The sequence below is a fragment of the Pelophylax lessonae genome (assembly GCF_965119305.1).
Source record: "Pelophylax lessonae genome assembly, chromosome: 5".
NCBI lineage: Eukaryota > Metazoa > Chordata > Amphibia > Anura > Ranidae > Pelophylax > Pelophylax lessonae.
The window spans coordinates 423,155,043-423,172,054 of NC_138772.1; the positions used below are offsets into that span (position 1 = coordinate 423,155,043).

The 17,012-nt window shown below is 42.4% G+C and overlaps 1 protein-coding gene across 1 annotated transcript in view; it reads left to right on the forward strand.

Moving 5' to 3' along the window:
- Nucleotides 1-1,209: 1,209 nt before the first annotated feature.
- LOC309556874 (aquaporin-4-like) overlaps nt 1,210-17,012 on the forward strand; it is a gene marked incomplete at both ends in the record, with an annotated part of 46,375 nt that continues 30,572 nt past the window's right edge. The window contains 3 exons of the mRNA XM_082259407.1: nt 1,210-1,590; nt 10,606-10,764; nt 15,749-15,829. Of these exons, the coding sequence (XP_082115533.1) occupies nt 1,210-1,590; nt 10,606-10,764; nt 15,749-15,829 (621 nt within the window). The remainder of the gene's footprint in view (nt 1,591-10,605; nt 10,765-15,748; nt 15,830-17,012) is intronic.

Sequence of the window (17,012 nt, forward strand, 5' to 3'; positions counted from 1 at the left end):
ACTTTTTGGGAGAAGTAACTAGTAACTATAACTAATTACTTTTTTTAGGTTACATGACCAACACTGCAATAGTGCTTACTAAATATTTATTAAAATAAAATCAAGTTTTTCCAAATGCATTTACTTAGGTAAAATGTATTCATGCATGTAAGCAGGACACTGCAGTCCACATAGTTACCAGACCATATACACAATCTGTCCTACAGCAGGACCGGCGTGATGACGTCCCACCTGATATGTTGCGTCCCTCTGGACATTCTCAAAGTCCTTTGATTTTATTTTAATAAATAGCACTGAATGATCTGGATCATTTGTTGCACTTTCTATTACACTGGGGCTCTTTGGACTGTGAATATATTTGTTATATATGGTTTGGAGAACACAAGCACATTAGTTGGAAAATATATATTACTTTTTTGGTTTTATTTGTATATGCACTTTTTTTATATATGAATAATTATTTTGGCAATATATGGTTTGTAAGTATCTTTGATTCACATACTGTATATGTATGCAAATGTTTTGAGTATTGCTGCACTATATAACATAGAGATTCTTAATTTTTTGTGTTTGGGGATTACCAGGGGTTAGAGCTGTTCCTAGAGTTTATAGGTTGGATTATTTAAGTGCAGGAATATTATTTGTTTGATTCATGTACGCGATTGCACATTTAAAGTGAGCATGATATCACCTTATTTACTAAACTATGTGAGCATGCACTTTGCAAAGTGAAGTTCCACCTTGCTAAGTTAACAGCTGGTATTTCTTTAGTAATTGAACCCCATTATCTCACACGATGAAAATTAACGAGCTGTGGTTTGCTGCTTATGGCGAATTCTTACATTTAGTTTAAGGTTTATGAGAGGTTCGTTTGGAAAGGGAGATATCGTGGGAGCAGGTGACGCATATTTTCTGAAACAGGCCACTCATGCCTAGAGTTAGTCTTGGACCCATATGTCTCTAAAGCTTTATACATTCCATTCATGCAGCACAGATGTTGATTGTGAAACTATTCTCAAGCAGTGCACATAACCAGCAGCATCTTTGGAATGTTTCTTAGAAAAATGGTTTTGATCAAATTATTTATTTGAATAATGCTTTCCCATTTAGCACTTATAAACATATGTCAGCAATTATATTGTTATGTTGTAAGTTCTGATAAAACTCTTCCTTTCTGTGCCAGGTACTTGCACTGTAGACAGAATCATTATGGTGGCTTTTAAAGGTGTATGGACGCAGTCATTCTGGAAAGCCGTCTCTGCAGAATTTGTGGGAACTCTTATTTTTGTCTTTATTGGTCTTGGCTCAACAATCAGCTGGACCTCAGCAGACAGCCCCCAGTCAGCAGATCTAGTGCTTATATCCCTGTGCTTTGGATATGGTATTGTAACCATGGTGCATTGCTTTGGGCATATCAGTGGTGCTCATATTAATCCTGCAGTGACAATCGCTCTTGTGTGCACAAGAAAATTAACACTTGCAAAGTCAGTATTTTATATCACGGCACAATGCCTGGGAGCCATCTTGGGAGCAGGACTATTATATCTTATTACACCAACTGATATCACTGGGAATCTAGGTGTAACAATGGTAAATATTTCCTCTACTTAGATAATTTTCATTAAAATCAACCTCTGCTCACACATTTAAATTTACACAAATGCACTGTCTATCCTAACCTGTTTTTCTAATGCTGTCACATTAACCAATCAACCTCAGGAAGGTTTTACCTCCTTTATGACCAAACCGTTTTTTGTTATTCAGCACTGTGCTACTTTAACTGGTAATTGATGGGACTGTATGCAAATGAAATTTATATAATTTTTTTTCACACAAGGACTTTCTTTTGGTGGTATTTGTTCACCACTGGGTTTTTTAATTTTTGTTATATAAATGGAAAAAGCAAAAATTTTGAAAAAAAATCTATTTTCTACTTTTTGTTATAAAACATATCCAATAAAATCAAATTTCTTCATAAAGGGATATGTTTACACTTCGATTGCTGATTACTGTGACAGCGATGTTTTGAACTGTTATGAATAGGTTTAATTCAGAATAAAGATAAAAAACAATCAGCGCAAAGAGTAGACCCAATTAACATTAACAAACAAAGAATGCAGCTGAACACTGAAGGTTAATCATAAAACCCAAAATAGAACATATAACATAAAGAAGTGCAGCGCAATCAACATAAACACATCAATGATCAAATATGATAGTAAAGCCCAAAAGTCACTTGTACAGACATCCCAACCTGCAAAAACTCATTTCAGGGAGGTGAGCCCCCCCCCCCACACGAAGCCGCCCTTGTACCCCCCCCCCCCCCCGCACGGGCCGCACCCCCCCCCTTTCCAATTTAACACTACCAGAGAATAATGAAATGAAATGTAATCAGTATACCTGGTCACTGGTGCTGGTACTGGTCACTGGTGCTGGCCTGGTCACTGGTGCTGGCCTGGTCACTGGTGCTGGCCTGGTCACTGGTGCTGGTACTGGCCCTGGTCACTGGTGCTGGTACTGGTGCTGGCCTGGTCACTGGTGCTAGTGCTGGTCACTGGTGCTGGTCACTGGTACTGGTGCTGGTCACTGGTGCTGGCCTGGTCACTGGTGCTGGTGCTGGCCTGGTCACTGGTGCTAGTGCTGGTCACTGGTGCTGGTACTGGTGCTGGTCACTGGTGCTGGTGCTGGTCCTGGTACTGGTCACTGGTGCTGGTACTGGCCTGGTCACTGATGCTGGCCTGGTCACTGGTGCTGGTACTGGCCTGGTCACTGGTGCTGGTCACTGGTGCTGGTACTGGCCTGGTCACCGGTACTGGTACTGGCCTGGTCACTGGTGCTGGTGCTGGTACTGGCCCTTGTCACTGGTGCTGGTACTGGTGCTGGCCTGGTCACTGGTGCTGGTACTGGCCTGGTCACTGGTGCTGCTCTGGTCACTGGTGCTGGTACTGGTGCTGGTACTGGCCTGGTCACTGGTGCTGGTACTGGCCTCATCACTGGTGCTGGTGCTGGTCTGGTCACTGGTGCTGGTACTGGCCTGGTCACTGGTGCTGGTACTGGTGCTGGTCTGGTCATTGGTGCTGGTACTGGTGCTGGTACTGGCCTGGTCACTGGTGCTGGCCTGGTCACTGGTGCTGGTACTGGCCTGGTCACTGGTGCTGGTCACTGGTGCTGGTACTGGTGCTGGTACTGGCCTGGTTACTGGTGCTGGTACTGGCCTGGTCACTGGTGCTGGTCACTGGTGCTGGTACTGGTGCTGGTACTGGCCTGGTTACTGGTGCTGGTACTGGTGCTGGTACTGGCCTGGTCACTGGTGCTGGTCACTGGTGCTGGTACTGGTGCTGGTACTGGCCTGATCACTGGTGCTGGTACTGGTGCTGGTACTGGCCTGGTCACTGGTGCTGGTACTGGTGCTGGTACTGGCCTGGTCACTGGTGCTGGTCACTGGTGCTGGTCACTGATGCTGGTACTGGTGCTGGTACTGGCCTGGTCACTGGTGCTGGTCACTGGTGCTGGTACTGGTGCTGGTACTGGCCTGGTCACTGGTACTGGTGCTGGTACTGGCCTGGTCACTGGTGCTGGTACTGGCCTGGGTACTGGTCACTGGTACTGGTGCTGGTACTGGCCTGGTCACTGGTACTGGTGCTGGTACTGGCCTGGTCACTGGTGCTGGTACTGGCCTGGGTACTGGTGCTGGTACTGGCGCTGGTACTGGCCTGGTCACTGGTGCTGGTACTGGTGCTGGTACTGGCCTGGTCACTGGTGCTGGTACTGGCCTGGGTACTGGTGCTGGTACTGGTGCTGGTACTGGCCTGGTCACTGGTGCTGGTACTGGCCTGGTCACTGGTGCTGGTCACTGGTGCTGGTACTGGTGCTGGTACTGGCGCTGGTCATAGGTGCTGGTCATTTGCTGGTACTGGTCTCAGGTGCTGGCTCTCTGGTGCTGCTCTCAGGTTAGGTCACTGTGTCTGTCACAGAGTGGGGTGTCACGATGATTGGTCCCCCCGCGCGCCAAAATGCCTCCTGGAGTAAAAGATGTGGCTGTAGTAGAGAGCAAAGCCTCTGCTTGCTCTCTGCAGCTCCTCCCACAGGCGGAGTGCATGACTCATATCACTCCGCCTGTGAGCCGGATCTACTTCGGCTCCGTGCAGGCTTGCTGACACAGTCACTCTTCTGCCTGCATCGATGAGTCATCTGACTCACTGTGACTCACACACAGAGCCGGAATATTGCCCTGAGCTCGCGGGTGTCCGTGAGCTCAGGGCGGAAAGCGGGAGTCTCCCGCGACTTGCGGGAGACTTGAGATGTCTGCTTGTAAAAAAGAAGGATCGCATAATAAGTGAGGTATTTGAGTCCAGAGATCCACTTCAGGTGATAAGCCTCCACCTCTTAGTTAAGCCATTGCGCTCACCACAAAATAAGACCCCTGTTTTACCAGTAGGTCTAATACGCTTGTCTTTGTGATCAATTATAAGATGTAGGACCGCAAAATCCCAGCCAGTAATCTGTGTTCAACATATGCAGCTAGAAGGACCAGACATAATCCACCAGCAGGGACTCCCCACGTATGAAAAAGCATATAGGGTATAAAAAAAAACAATCTAAGAGCGAACCACTAATGTAAAGATGAACAATTTGTTTGATAGTTGCACTTACAAACTTGTCGATTGGTAACAGCTTAAGTGAATGGTAATGTGACCGAGCGGCCAGATTTCTGATGGCTAACTGGAAGAGTGGCAGCTGGTGATGTCAGGCAAGTAGCTCCTCCCCACGTACGCATTACGTCCAATGGGACTTCATCAACAGGGTGGAGCTACATACGGCATCACCTCATTAAATACTGCTCACCACGAGAGACAACAGCTGCCTCGGCTTAATAAGCCATCTTCCCGCTGCCATCTTCCAATACCATACCAATGGAACAATCACACTGCAAATGAACACAACACAAATAGAAATATAAAACTATAAAAACATAAAGACATATAAAATACATAAAATTACAAATGTAAACCTAAAATCTGCAGGTCATATTTACATAAACAATGGGATAAAAAGTTATAAGACAAAAAAAAACATTAAAAAACAGAATCTATCTATCAGGTATAAAACAGTTGAGATCAAAGTCCACATTCAATCCTGAGGGGACAAGAACCCCAGTCTCAAAAATCCACCATGACTCCCTTTGATTCAACTGTCTAATAAAGTGCCCACCCCACCAATGTTTCTCAACTCTCTATATTGCCTAAAATCTTAAACTTCTGGGATCTCTGTCAGTTTGCTATATACCATCATTGGCCACCAGGATGCCCTCTCCTCAGTAGAATGAGCTTTAGGGAGATCAGCTCTGCCGGGGGCACATAGGGAGTTTCTTCTGCGGTGTCTGGATTTTTGATTGAATCAAAATAATTTCTGGTACGATTACCAGTTTTATCTTCAGGTGAGGGCAGTTGCCATGGGCGCCTGTTTTGCCCTCAGTGTGGCAAACCTTTTTTATGGCCCATTGGGAGGAGGATATGGTTTTTCATCAGCGCCCCGGGCAACTCCTCTGCTACCGCAGATGTATTGATGACCTCTTTATGGTTTGGGGAGAATATATGTCCAGTCTACAAGTTTTCATGGATAGATTCAATTCCAATGATAAGAACATAGTCCTCACGTGGAATTTGGATCCCGAGAGCATGGTGTTCTTGGATTTGGAGATTTATAAGGAAGGGGAGTCTCTTAAAACCAAAGGCTATTTCAAGCCCACAGATCAAAATGGCAATATTCCTTTGGACAGTTGCCACCACAGCTCGTGGTTGTGCAACATCCCTAAGGGACAGTTTGTCCATATTAAGAGGAATTGTTCCTCAGAAGCGGATTACCTGTCCCAATCTCAAACTTTGGCCCTTAGATTAAAACAAAAAGTATATCAGCATTCTGATTTGCAGGAGGACATTGAAAAAGTTAATAAGTTGGATAGGAAGTCTTTGATTTCTGGCCCCAAAAAAATCAAGGATACCAAGCATGAATATAAGATTATCCTTGATTATAATATCCAGTACAAACAGGTTGAAAGGATTATCTCCAAGCATTGGGGTATCCTTAGAAGGGACAGAGTCCTTAATGAAGTTCTGACCGCATGTCCTAAATTCATTTACAGGAAGGCCCCTACTCTACGGGACAAGATTGCCCCTGGAGTAGTTGACCCCCCCTTTACGGAAACTAAGCAATCTGTTCTCTTTCCTGTCAGGGTTTTATGCCTGTGGGTGATGCCCAGCATGCAAACAGACTAAGGATAACCTCAGGAAATGTAAGGCCTTCTCTGCAGCTGTTACGGCAGGAATTATGTAATTAAGGATCTTATCACCTGTAATAGTAAAGGGGTAGTCTATATGCTGGAGTGCAGCTGTGGCCTCCAATATGTGGGAAGAACGTCTAGGGAGCTACATGTTCAAATTGGAGAGCATGTTAATAATATCTTGAAGACACATAATGTCTCCAGACATTTTAGATATTATCACAACAGAGATCCCAGAAGTTTAAGATTTTGGGGAATAGAGAGAGTTGAGAAACATTGGCGGGTGGGCACTTTATTAGACAGTTGAGTCAAAGGGAGTCATGGTGGATTTTTGAGACTGGGGTTCTTGTCCCCTCAGGATTGAATATGGACTTTGATCTCAACTGTTTTACATACGATAGATAAATTCTGGACTCTGTTCTTAACTGTCATATATCCGATAGATTCTGCTTTTTAATATGGTTTTTTGTCTTATAACTTTTTATCCCATTGTTTATGTAAATATGACCTGCAGCTTTTAGGTTTACATTTGTAATTATATGTATTTTATATGTCCATATGGTTTTATATTTCTTACTGTGTGTTGTGTCCATTTGCGTTGTGATTGTTCCATTGGTATGATATTGGAAGATGACAGTGGGTAGAGCTATTATGCGGGATCCAGAGGCGTAACTAGAGCCTTCAGGGCCCCGATGCAAGAAACCATGAAGGGCCCCCCAGATCCCTGGCCGGGGCCCTTCCCTTCAAGCCCAGGGCTCTTCCCACTAATCCTGGGGCTCTTTATTCTCGTTGCATGGCCTTTTATTACGGTCCCGCAGCAGGATCCTTTCACAAGTTCTGCAGTGGGCTCCCTTCCTGCAATCTTGGGGCCTCCCCACAGTGGTGCAATGCCAGGGCCCGGTCGCAAGTGTGACTTTTGCAATCCTGGAAGTTCACCCACTGGTTTGCTACTGGGCCCCCTGGAGCATGGGGCCCGGTAGCAATCGCAACCCCTGCAACCCCTGTAGTTACGCCCCTGGCGGGATCCTATGTGGGGGTTTCTTGTATTTTTCCCCTCTTTTTTTATGATCAATTATGGAGGAAGTGTTGTTTAGTTATTTATTTATATATTTCTTAATTAACTATATTTCCATTTTTTCATTTCCCCATTTTTTATTTTGAGGAAATATGTTTGAGAATGACATTACAGGTTTATTTGAATTTTACTCTTTAATCTGAGCAATTAGGTGATGACCTGGGTATACCATTCCTCTTTTTGGCCACTAGATGTCATTGTAAAGGGTTTTTCTGTTTGAGCAATTATTAAGCAGAGGCAGCCGTATTTAATGAGGTGATGCCATATGTAGCTCCACCCCGCTGACGAAGTCCTATTGGACGTAAACGCATACGGGGGAGGAGCTATTTGCCTGACATCACCAGCTGCCACTCTTCCAATTAGCCGTCGGAACGCCGGCAGCTCGGTCTCATTACCATTCACTTATGCTGTTACCAATCGACATGTTTGTAAGTGCAACTATCAAATAAATTGTTCATCTTTACATTAATGGTTCGCTCTTAGATTGTTTTTTTTTTTTAAACCCTATATGTTTATTCACATGTGGGGAGTCCCTGCTGGTGGATTATGTCTGGTCCTTCTAGCCGCATATGTTGAACACTGATTACTGGCTAGGATTTTGTGATCCTACATCTTATGATTGATCACAAAGACAAGTGTATTAGACCTACTGGTAAAACAAGGGTCTTATTTTGAGGTGAGCGCAATAGCTTAACCACTTGCCGACTGCTCACTAGAGCTCTACTGCGGAAAAGTGGCTCTTGTAGGTCTGACGACGTAGACCTACGTCGCCAGACACTCCCCTTTCTCGGCGGTGCGCCCGTGCCGCCGGAGGCTCGCTCCCACTGTATTCAGTCACAGCGGGAGTCGGGCCAGGGGAGGAGCATCGGGGGATCGTCGGGGAATCGAGTGTGGAGATCCGCCTGCTTGTGTTAACACAAGCGGGCGGATCTCCTAAGTGACAGGCAGGGTCAGATTGCAGGGTTCAGCATAGCTGAACCTGCGATCTGTCCCCGTGTCACTCAGTCACCACCCCCCACACACGTTAGTAAGCACCAGGCATACATTAACCCCTCCCTCTCCAATAAAATTAACCCCTTCCCTGCCAGTGTCATTTTTACAGTAACAGTGCATATATATAGCACTGATTACTGCAGTAATGTCACTGGTACCCCAAAAGTGTCAAAAATGTCAGTCAAGGGTCCGATCTGTCCGCCGCAATGTCGCAGTCCCGCAAAAAAAAAAATCTCAGATCACCGCCATTACTCGTTAAAAAAAAAACACCAAAAATTACAGAAATCTTTCCCTTAGTTAGTAAACGCAATAACTTTTGCGCAAACTAATCAAAATATGCTTATTGTGATTTTTTTTACCAAACATAGGTAGCAGAAAACAAATTGGCCAAAAATTTAAAAAAAATTAGATTTTTACATTTTTTAGGGGGGAATTTCATATAAAAAATGTAAAAAATATTGTTATTTTTTCAAAATTTATGCTATTTTTTTTATATAGCGCAAAAAGTAAAAATCGCACAGGTAATCAAATACAACCAAAAGAAAGCTCTGTTTATGGGGAAAAAAGGACGTAAATTTCGTTTTGGTACGGCGTCGCACGACCGCGCAATTGTCAGTTAAATTCGCATAGTGCCGAATCGCAAAAAGTGGCCCAGACGTAAGACAGCAAAATCCTCCGGTGGTAAAGTGGTTAACTAACAGGTGGAGGCTTATCACTTTTTATTCATAATATCTGTGATTACTATTGTGATGCTGTGATTGACCCACAGCTATCACATGGTACAGGGTGCTGTGATTGACCCAGGTACCATGTGGTAGCTGTGGGCCAATCACACCATCACAATACTAAGCACTGCTGTTATGAATGAAACCCATTCATAACAGATATGTTAACATTGTGATCATGTGATCGCATAGCGATCACCTGATACCCCAGCCACTCATAGTGTAGCTACCGGGAGCCGTAAGCCCCTGTGTCCGGTGGACATAGCAGTTGCAGGAGAGGCATGCCAGTGCGCATATGCTAGGCAACGTACACGTAGATCACCTGGCCTGTAGTTGCTGCTTGCTCGCAGTAAGACTACTGTGGGCAGCCAGCAAGTGGTTAATGTCGACTCATGACTGCCCTTTGGATAGCTATACTATTATAATCACCATTTCTAGGAAAGATACAGATTCTAAGACAAGATGGTAGGCCTTTCCTATCCATAGGAAATGTGGAGCATTAACAATCTGGTAAGAAAAAAACAAAATAGAGAATAAAATAATATCAAACAAAAAAACACAACCTGAACTATGGACTATGATTGTGTTGCAATAACATAAAAAAAATCAGAACTGTTCAAAATGACCTCCAGACCACACGTTGTCTGTCCAAATATACCACAAGCTTAATGGTAAAGCACAAATACAGTAAATGAAAACATGTTAAAAAACATGGTCAACATTAAAATGTAATGCAGCACTGGTTATCAACCCCCCCCCCCCGAAATTCTACCAAAAGGCACATGCAATATAAAACAAGACAAATAGAACTAGGACTTCTGTCAAAGGAGACTATAGGTGAGCTAATAAAAAAAACAGTCACAAATGGTAGGTATCTGTTAAAATAGTAAAGCCGGCAAGGCATCAGACCAATAAATATAAGTCCTTTTATGAGTGCCATACCTTCTGTACTCTAGTTTGAGGTGCTGACCTCTATATAGGGACATCATTCAGGCAGGTGTCCAGCTGACATGCCTACTATGTCCCAATATGTACATTGAGACTTTTTATGTTTATAGCTTTCATTTACATAATTGCACAATCATTTGCATAATTTCTATGTGAACCATACCATTCTTCTCTGAAAAACCTTAATGTCACCAGAAATGTGAATTCTGGAAAATCCTTATTTCGAAGCTAGTAAGTTCCCCAGTAAAGGAGAGCCAAGTCTGCATAATGGCTATAGCGGAGGATAGCAACATTCTAACTATATACTGCACATCACAGGACATCCAAATTCTAACCATACACCTTGTATGAGACATGCAGGGAACATAACATTATGACTGTACATCTCTGGTAGTATAGTGTGTGTATGCTGTCATAAATGTTTCCTCAAAGTTTGGGGTGACACCTAATTATTGCTTGTTGCAAAGATAAAACAGACGATTACTGCATAACCAAATCTTAACATTCTCCTTATTTATCCTTTATGTCAACTCAATTTGCAAAAAAAGTTTGTAAATTTCCCATATTACTTTTTCTTTCACCAGATCAATGAAAGACTTTCCATTGGTCATGGGCTCCTAATAGAACTTATAATTACTTTTCAGTTAGTGTTTACCATTTCTGCAAGCTGTGATCCAAAGAACAAGGACAGGCTACCAGCCCTTGCAATTGGAATTTCTGTTGTATTTGGACATTTATTTGCAGTAAGTAGTTCGTTCAGGCTAAAATTGTAGCCAGACTTTCTGTCTGTATTTAATTGTACTTTTAGATGGTTCAGAATTAAACTGTTCAGTTATGGTAAATATGTTGATGATTATTTCTGATGATTAGTAGATGTGGTTGTAGACATTGAGTGACAGGCTTGTAAATCTACATGGCTGCATGTTATGATCACTTTGTGTTATAAAGATGTTTATAAACTGTTGTCCATATGGAATTTACAGACCATGGAGATATGTTTTATGTACCATATGCTTTATGTGAGAATTATATTATTGCAAATTAGGCGTAAAAAAGGGAATTTCAGCTTTCTGCACATAAGACTGCTACTGTAATTTATTTTGGGTGGGAATCATGCAATGTATTGGAAAAACTGTACTAAAAATGCTTAAAGTGTTTCTAAACCCCAGACCCTACAGTCACTATACCTGGTCTCCCACAGCACACAGAACATGGAACTACAATTATTTTAGTAAATAAAAAATGCTAAATACCTTTTCTCATCAGCAATATAAAGCAGTCTTGTGACAACTATCTGTGTCAGCCGAGCACTAGTTAAAGCTTATAGAAGGAGTTTTCATAATGCACTGAGCTTTCCTATCAAGATTCAGGACCCCTGACCCTCTGTCTGGACAGTGCTGATTGGCCCTGTGCTGATCACATGTACTCTCACAAGAAAAAAAAACCCTCTAGCAATATACACCAAACTGAGCATGTGCAGCCTGACTCCAAAGGCTCTGTCTTATGCGTTCCTGTTCTCGAGACAGTGGAGGAAGGGGAGGATCAGAGAAGACAGGCTCAAAACGCCTTTTTACACAATGAAGAGGGTTAACCCCTTCAGTACCATAGTGAGTATAACAAGCATGCTTTACTACATATACAGACTGATTTTACTGTTGTGGGTTTAGTAACACTTTAAGACATTAAATCAAATACAAAAGTCAAAAACATTTACATAACCCACATTTCAGACACCAAACTTTATCAGCTATGCATAGCCGCAGGACACAAGCAAGTCAAGCTAGCTTATTCAATAAGCAAAGAACATGGTGTAAAGTGGAGTTAATCAAATCAGTTGCTAGAACCTTAGGTTCACACCTATGCATTTTCTAGTGCATTTTGCAGTTTTCAGAAACAAACTACAAACCATATAACATAGTTTCCTATGGTACACATTTACATCTATGCGTTTTGTGTGTAATAGACTTCAGTGGAATCACACCAGAAACGCAAGTATTGTATTATGTTTGTGATGCGGTTTTTTAATGGGTTTTGCATTTTGCGTTTTTTATTTTTCTGCTTTAAACCTTGTATATAGCTGGTTGCTAAGGAGCAGGCTGGGAAGCCAGCTGCCACATTCTTAACAACCGATGAGTCATCAGCTGTCAGGGAGGTTCCCCACTGACAGCTAACTGTAAAAAAAAATTGCCAGAAAAATTGTGAAAAAAATATGACGACACAAGGGGCAGGATCTCTGGGTTATGTCACCGGATGGCCACACCCAATGGCTATATAGAAAATGTCAGACAGCATAAGCTAACACAACGAATGGCAGACAGAGATGGAGGAAGATCATGTTTTTTATTCTTAGCAGGCAGCAGTGGCAGCGGACGAAGAAGACATCACTGGAGTGAAGAGGGAGAAGAAACACCGGAGGGAGAAGAGGAAGAAGAAACACCAGAGGAAGAAGACACAATTTTTAATAACGGACCGTCTCTTGTGTTTTGTAACACTACACTTCTTTTTTTTTGGTGAATGGGTAGGGGTACAATTTTGGGTACGGCGTTGAAGTGGGGCTTCCAGATTCTGATAAGCCCCCTGCCTGCAGACCCCCACAACCACCACCTAGGGTTGTCGGTAAGAAGCCCTTGTCCCCATCAACATGGGAACAAGGTGCTTTGCAGTGGGGGGCAGAGCTCCCCACCCTAAAGCACCCCCCCATGTTGAGGGCATGGGGTCTGGTATGGTTCAAGAGGGGGTGCTCACTCGTCCCCTCCCTTTCCTGACCTGCCAGGCTTCATGGTTGGATAAGGGGCTGGTATGGATTTTAGTGGGACCACACGCCATTTTTAAAAAAAAATTGGCGTGGGGTGTCCCCTCAAAATCCATATTAGATGCGAAGAGCCTGAAAGGAACCTGGGGAGGGGGGGGGGCAGGGGCTGACTGGCAACTTCTGGCCCAGGGGGCAAGTACAAACCGGAGGCCCATGGTGCAGCAATTCGGTCCCCCTCCCACTCTCCCTCTTCCTGGCCTCCTCCTGACCCCCATTCCAGGCTGAAGCTCCGCTCCAGGTACTCTCTACTCACCGGCTGAATCCAGGTTTCTGACCTGGCCAGCAGGGGGCTGTTGGTGGGAGCTGGCACAGCTCCATTAGGGCTGGAGGAGGATCCCCAGTGGGGCTTGGAACCGGCCTCTGCTCAGATACAGTTTACACCATCCATGCTGGTGGGGATGGCCTGCGCTCTGTCCTTGTCTTTAACCCCTACTCAGCAGGGATTTTTTACTTCTCTTCACCAGAAAACTTTAGGTATGTCTGGCAAAAGTGGTGCAGCCTTTTTACAGGGCTCCCCTGGAGGGGGGGGGGGGGAGTGACCCCCACGCCATTTTTTTCACAATTCTCTTTTGGCCGGAAACTTTTTTTATAATATTCGGGGAACCCTGCTGACAGCTGATTACTCATCAGTTGTTAAGGACACGGTGGCCGGCTTCCCGCTATGCTCCTTAGCAACCAGCTATTTATAGTGTGTTTAAAGAGAAAAAAAACATAAAACGCAAAATGCATTAAAACTAAATGCAAAAACGTATAAAAAACAAGGGTTTAAAAATGCAAAACACACTGCAAAAACACACTGTGCAAAAAACACATCAAGCCCAGCACGCATAGATGTGAACCTAAACTTAATCAGGATTTATCTATTACTGGTCAGGTTTTAGTAAACTAAGATTTTATTGGATAACATTTCTTATTGCATTTTGCATATAATCATTGACCTTCTAATTATCTATTACATAGGTATCAGATGTAGAACTATTACCTGTTGTTTTACTACTCCCTACTACTAGTACTATTACAAATAATCCTGCTTTCCTATTTATTTCCATTTATTTTCCATTTTTAGATAAGAGTTTATTTAAAAAAATACTCTTACACCAATATATTCACATTTTTCTTTATATCATTTGAATAAAATACTTCATTGTGTTATAAGTGTATGATAGGACTGGAATGTAGAAACAATCAGGTATTCATTTTGCTAATTTTGTTTTTAAAATACCATTAAAATTATGATTACATGACATGCTCATAATTTTGACAATACTTACATCTTATAGAAGTGAATCTTAGGACCTTCTATACACCAAGAATGCTGTGTCCAAAAATACATGTCAAATGACAGGTCAGATTGCTGTAAGGTCACCTGTAAGATTCCTGCCTGTGCAAGCCTGCATCATGGGCCAATCTCAAAGTATCAATATAACAGGCTACTGCAATGTGTAATCATGAGAGACAACACCTTCATGCCTCACGCATTTACATCTCCTCATACTCAAACATGTTTCTAGCTGCAGTGTGTAATTAAAGTAAAATATGTCTCAACATATGATGTTAGTTCAGATCAGTGTCAATTAAACTATTTTTAAATTTAACTCAAAACCCTTGTATATTTTTATTATATCAACGTTTTTTTTTTTACCTTGCTTTTTTTTAAAACGGGCCTTGCAATAAAATTAAATCACTCCCCCATCCCAAATCACGCATGACAGTTGTAAAAAAAAAATTCCCCATAGAAAATAAGCTCTTAACTTACCCCTGGCTTCTGCACTGGAAAGTATAATGTCACAATCTTTCCAACAAGATCCTGGAAACACTGATTATTGAAAATGTTATGCAAGGACTTTTCAGCACAATACACAAATGTCTTCTCCTAGGCTTTGGGCGTGACCCTCACCATAGGCATTGGGCATGAGTTAGGTATATCTTCCTAACTTTGTTCCCCACAGAAAGTAACATTTAACTTCAGTTCCAGAAGATGAGTTACAGAAATGGCAGTCTAATCATCAGCATTGATCTCATGGCCTACAACCTTCTTGCCCTGCAGGCCACTGAGTTTCAGTAGTCATGATGGCATTTATTCTAAGTACCTCCCACAAAATCAGTACCATTGAGCTAGTGACCAAACCAATAATTTATAGGTTTGTCAGCTCACTGTTCCATCCAAATTTGGGAGGCAGTCCACAAGCTAATCTTAACTGAGCTGAATGGAAAGCTAGTTGCTGATAATTTTTTTTTCCTGCTGTTAGCTTACATTATTAATTCTGTGAATACTATTTTTAGCTGTAAGCTAAAATGTGATATGAAATGTATTTAGCATTACACAGAGGTGTGTTTCTTTCACAGTGGCTATTTTATTCATATAGCCAACATTTTACTATAGTAATGAACCAATTTAACCTCTTAGCACTGGCCACACACAAACATGCGGTCTTTCAGTGGGTGGGCCTTGGCACTGAGCAACCACATATTTTCAAATAAGTGCAAATACAGCCTTGCGTGCCCCCGGAACAGTTACCGGTGGCTAACAGAAAGCTCCCAATCTCTGCTTTCCAATCATGTGACCGCCATGACGGCCAATCATGGCGGTCACATGTTAATACACCCTGCCTCCTCCTGGCATCCTAAACTCCTTAAAGGGCCGGGAGGCCCCTGGCTCCAAGGGGTTAAAGTACACTTGTCAAATAGTTTAAAAATGTGGTCAGGAAACAGTGATTTTGTTTTGTTTTCCAATAATTACCTTATGAATTTACAATGTGCTAGTATATATGAATAGTTCCGTTATAGCCTATACTATATTTTCAGGAAAACTGGTCAACCCACAAAAACTGTCTCCGCTGTCTGTAAGTTACTTTTATATGTTGACCTTTAATGATTTATTGTAGAAAATATCTTCCTTTTCAATATTGATATAGATAAACTACACTGGAGCAAGCATGAATCCAGCAAGATCTCTTGGGCCTGCCGTCATTATGTGGAAATGGGACAACCACTGGGTAACTTTTTTTTCATTTTAAAGTGTCTATGCTCTAACGTCCTGGCAAGAGTCTATTGGTCATATTATTATTTGGGTGGGTATTGGTTCAATAGCTGCAGAATATTACATGATAAAGAGATAGAATGGCAGACCTTACCTTTGCTCTAAGGCTTATATGTTGCTACAGTTGAAACTTATTTAATAGGTAACCTTTTTTTAAGTCTTTAACAGTGCGATGAAGAGTTTGAACTTTTATTATGTTGTCTTGTTTTCTGTGTGCCCATTTGAGAGATATCCTTTTAGTTCTTGTCCCATTGACAAATTAGAAAATGAGAGGAAGTCTTAATGAAGCACAGCATAAATGCTGAAAAGCTTCCAAAATCACCTGCGCTATTTACAGTAAATATGGACAATGTACAATTCTATTATCAGCTGCTATCACAAGGTGCCTAGACACTCCTACATGTAAGAAATCCCAAAAACACGGTACATCACTGTAAAAACAATAACTACATATCAATTATAATATTAAGCACATCAATTACAATAAAGTGATCAAATGCTGTAATCAGTCCAACATATACAGTATGTGTAATCAAAGACTCCTAATTAGGTGATAGTGCTGTGTGCCACTCCAAAACACATCAACACTGGTGCAGCATCTGTGATTTCTCCTTCTAGTGTCTTCCACTTGAGTGCCTTTTAACACCTTTCACAACGTGATCCCCAACTTCCCACCACACTCACCAGGAGGAATTTACCCTTTGTGTTAACAAGTGAGTCAAAATGCACCAATGAGCCCAGGGTATGTATGCAACCAATACTTCAATCAACATTCCACTTTACCCGGCTTTAGTAGCTCATATTGCAGCTCAAATATACATGGCAGGTACGAAGAAAGAAAGAAAAGCCTCTCGTAAAATACTGCTTTATTAATTACAATAATAAAAGCCTTACATTCAAAATGACAAAAACCACTTGTTAACCAGAAAGCACTGCTCTATCTGTGCTCAGCATGCACTCCTTTCAGGACCAGGATCTGAACCCATGACCTTTGCTTCATTTGGCAGTAGCTGTTCTTACTGAGCCACCTAAGATGCTGGGCAGTGCTTTGACTGATCTCTTAGAACAATCTTGCTTTGTCTCTTCTTGCTGGGGAACCTTGAACTCTCCTCTCATGAACTTCCTTGCTTAAGCTATGT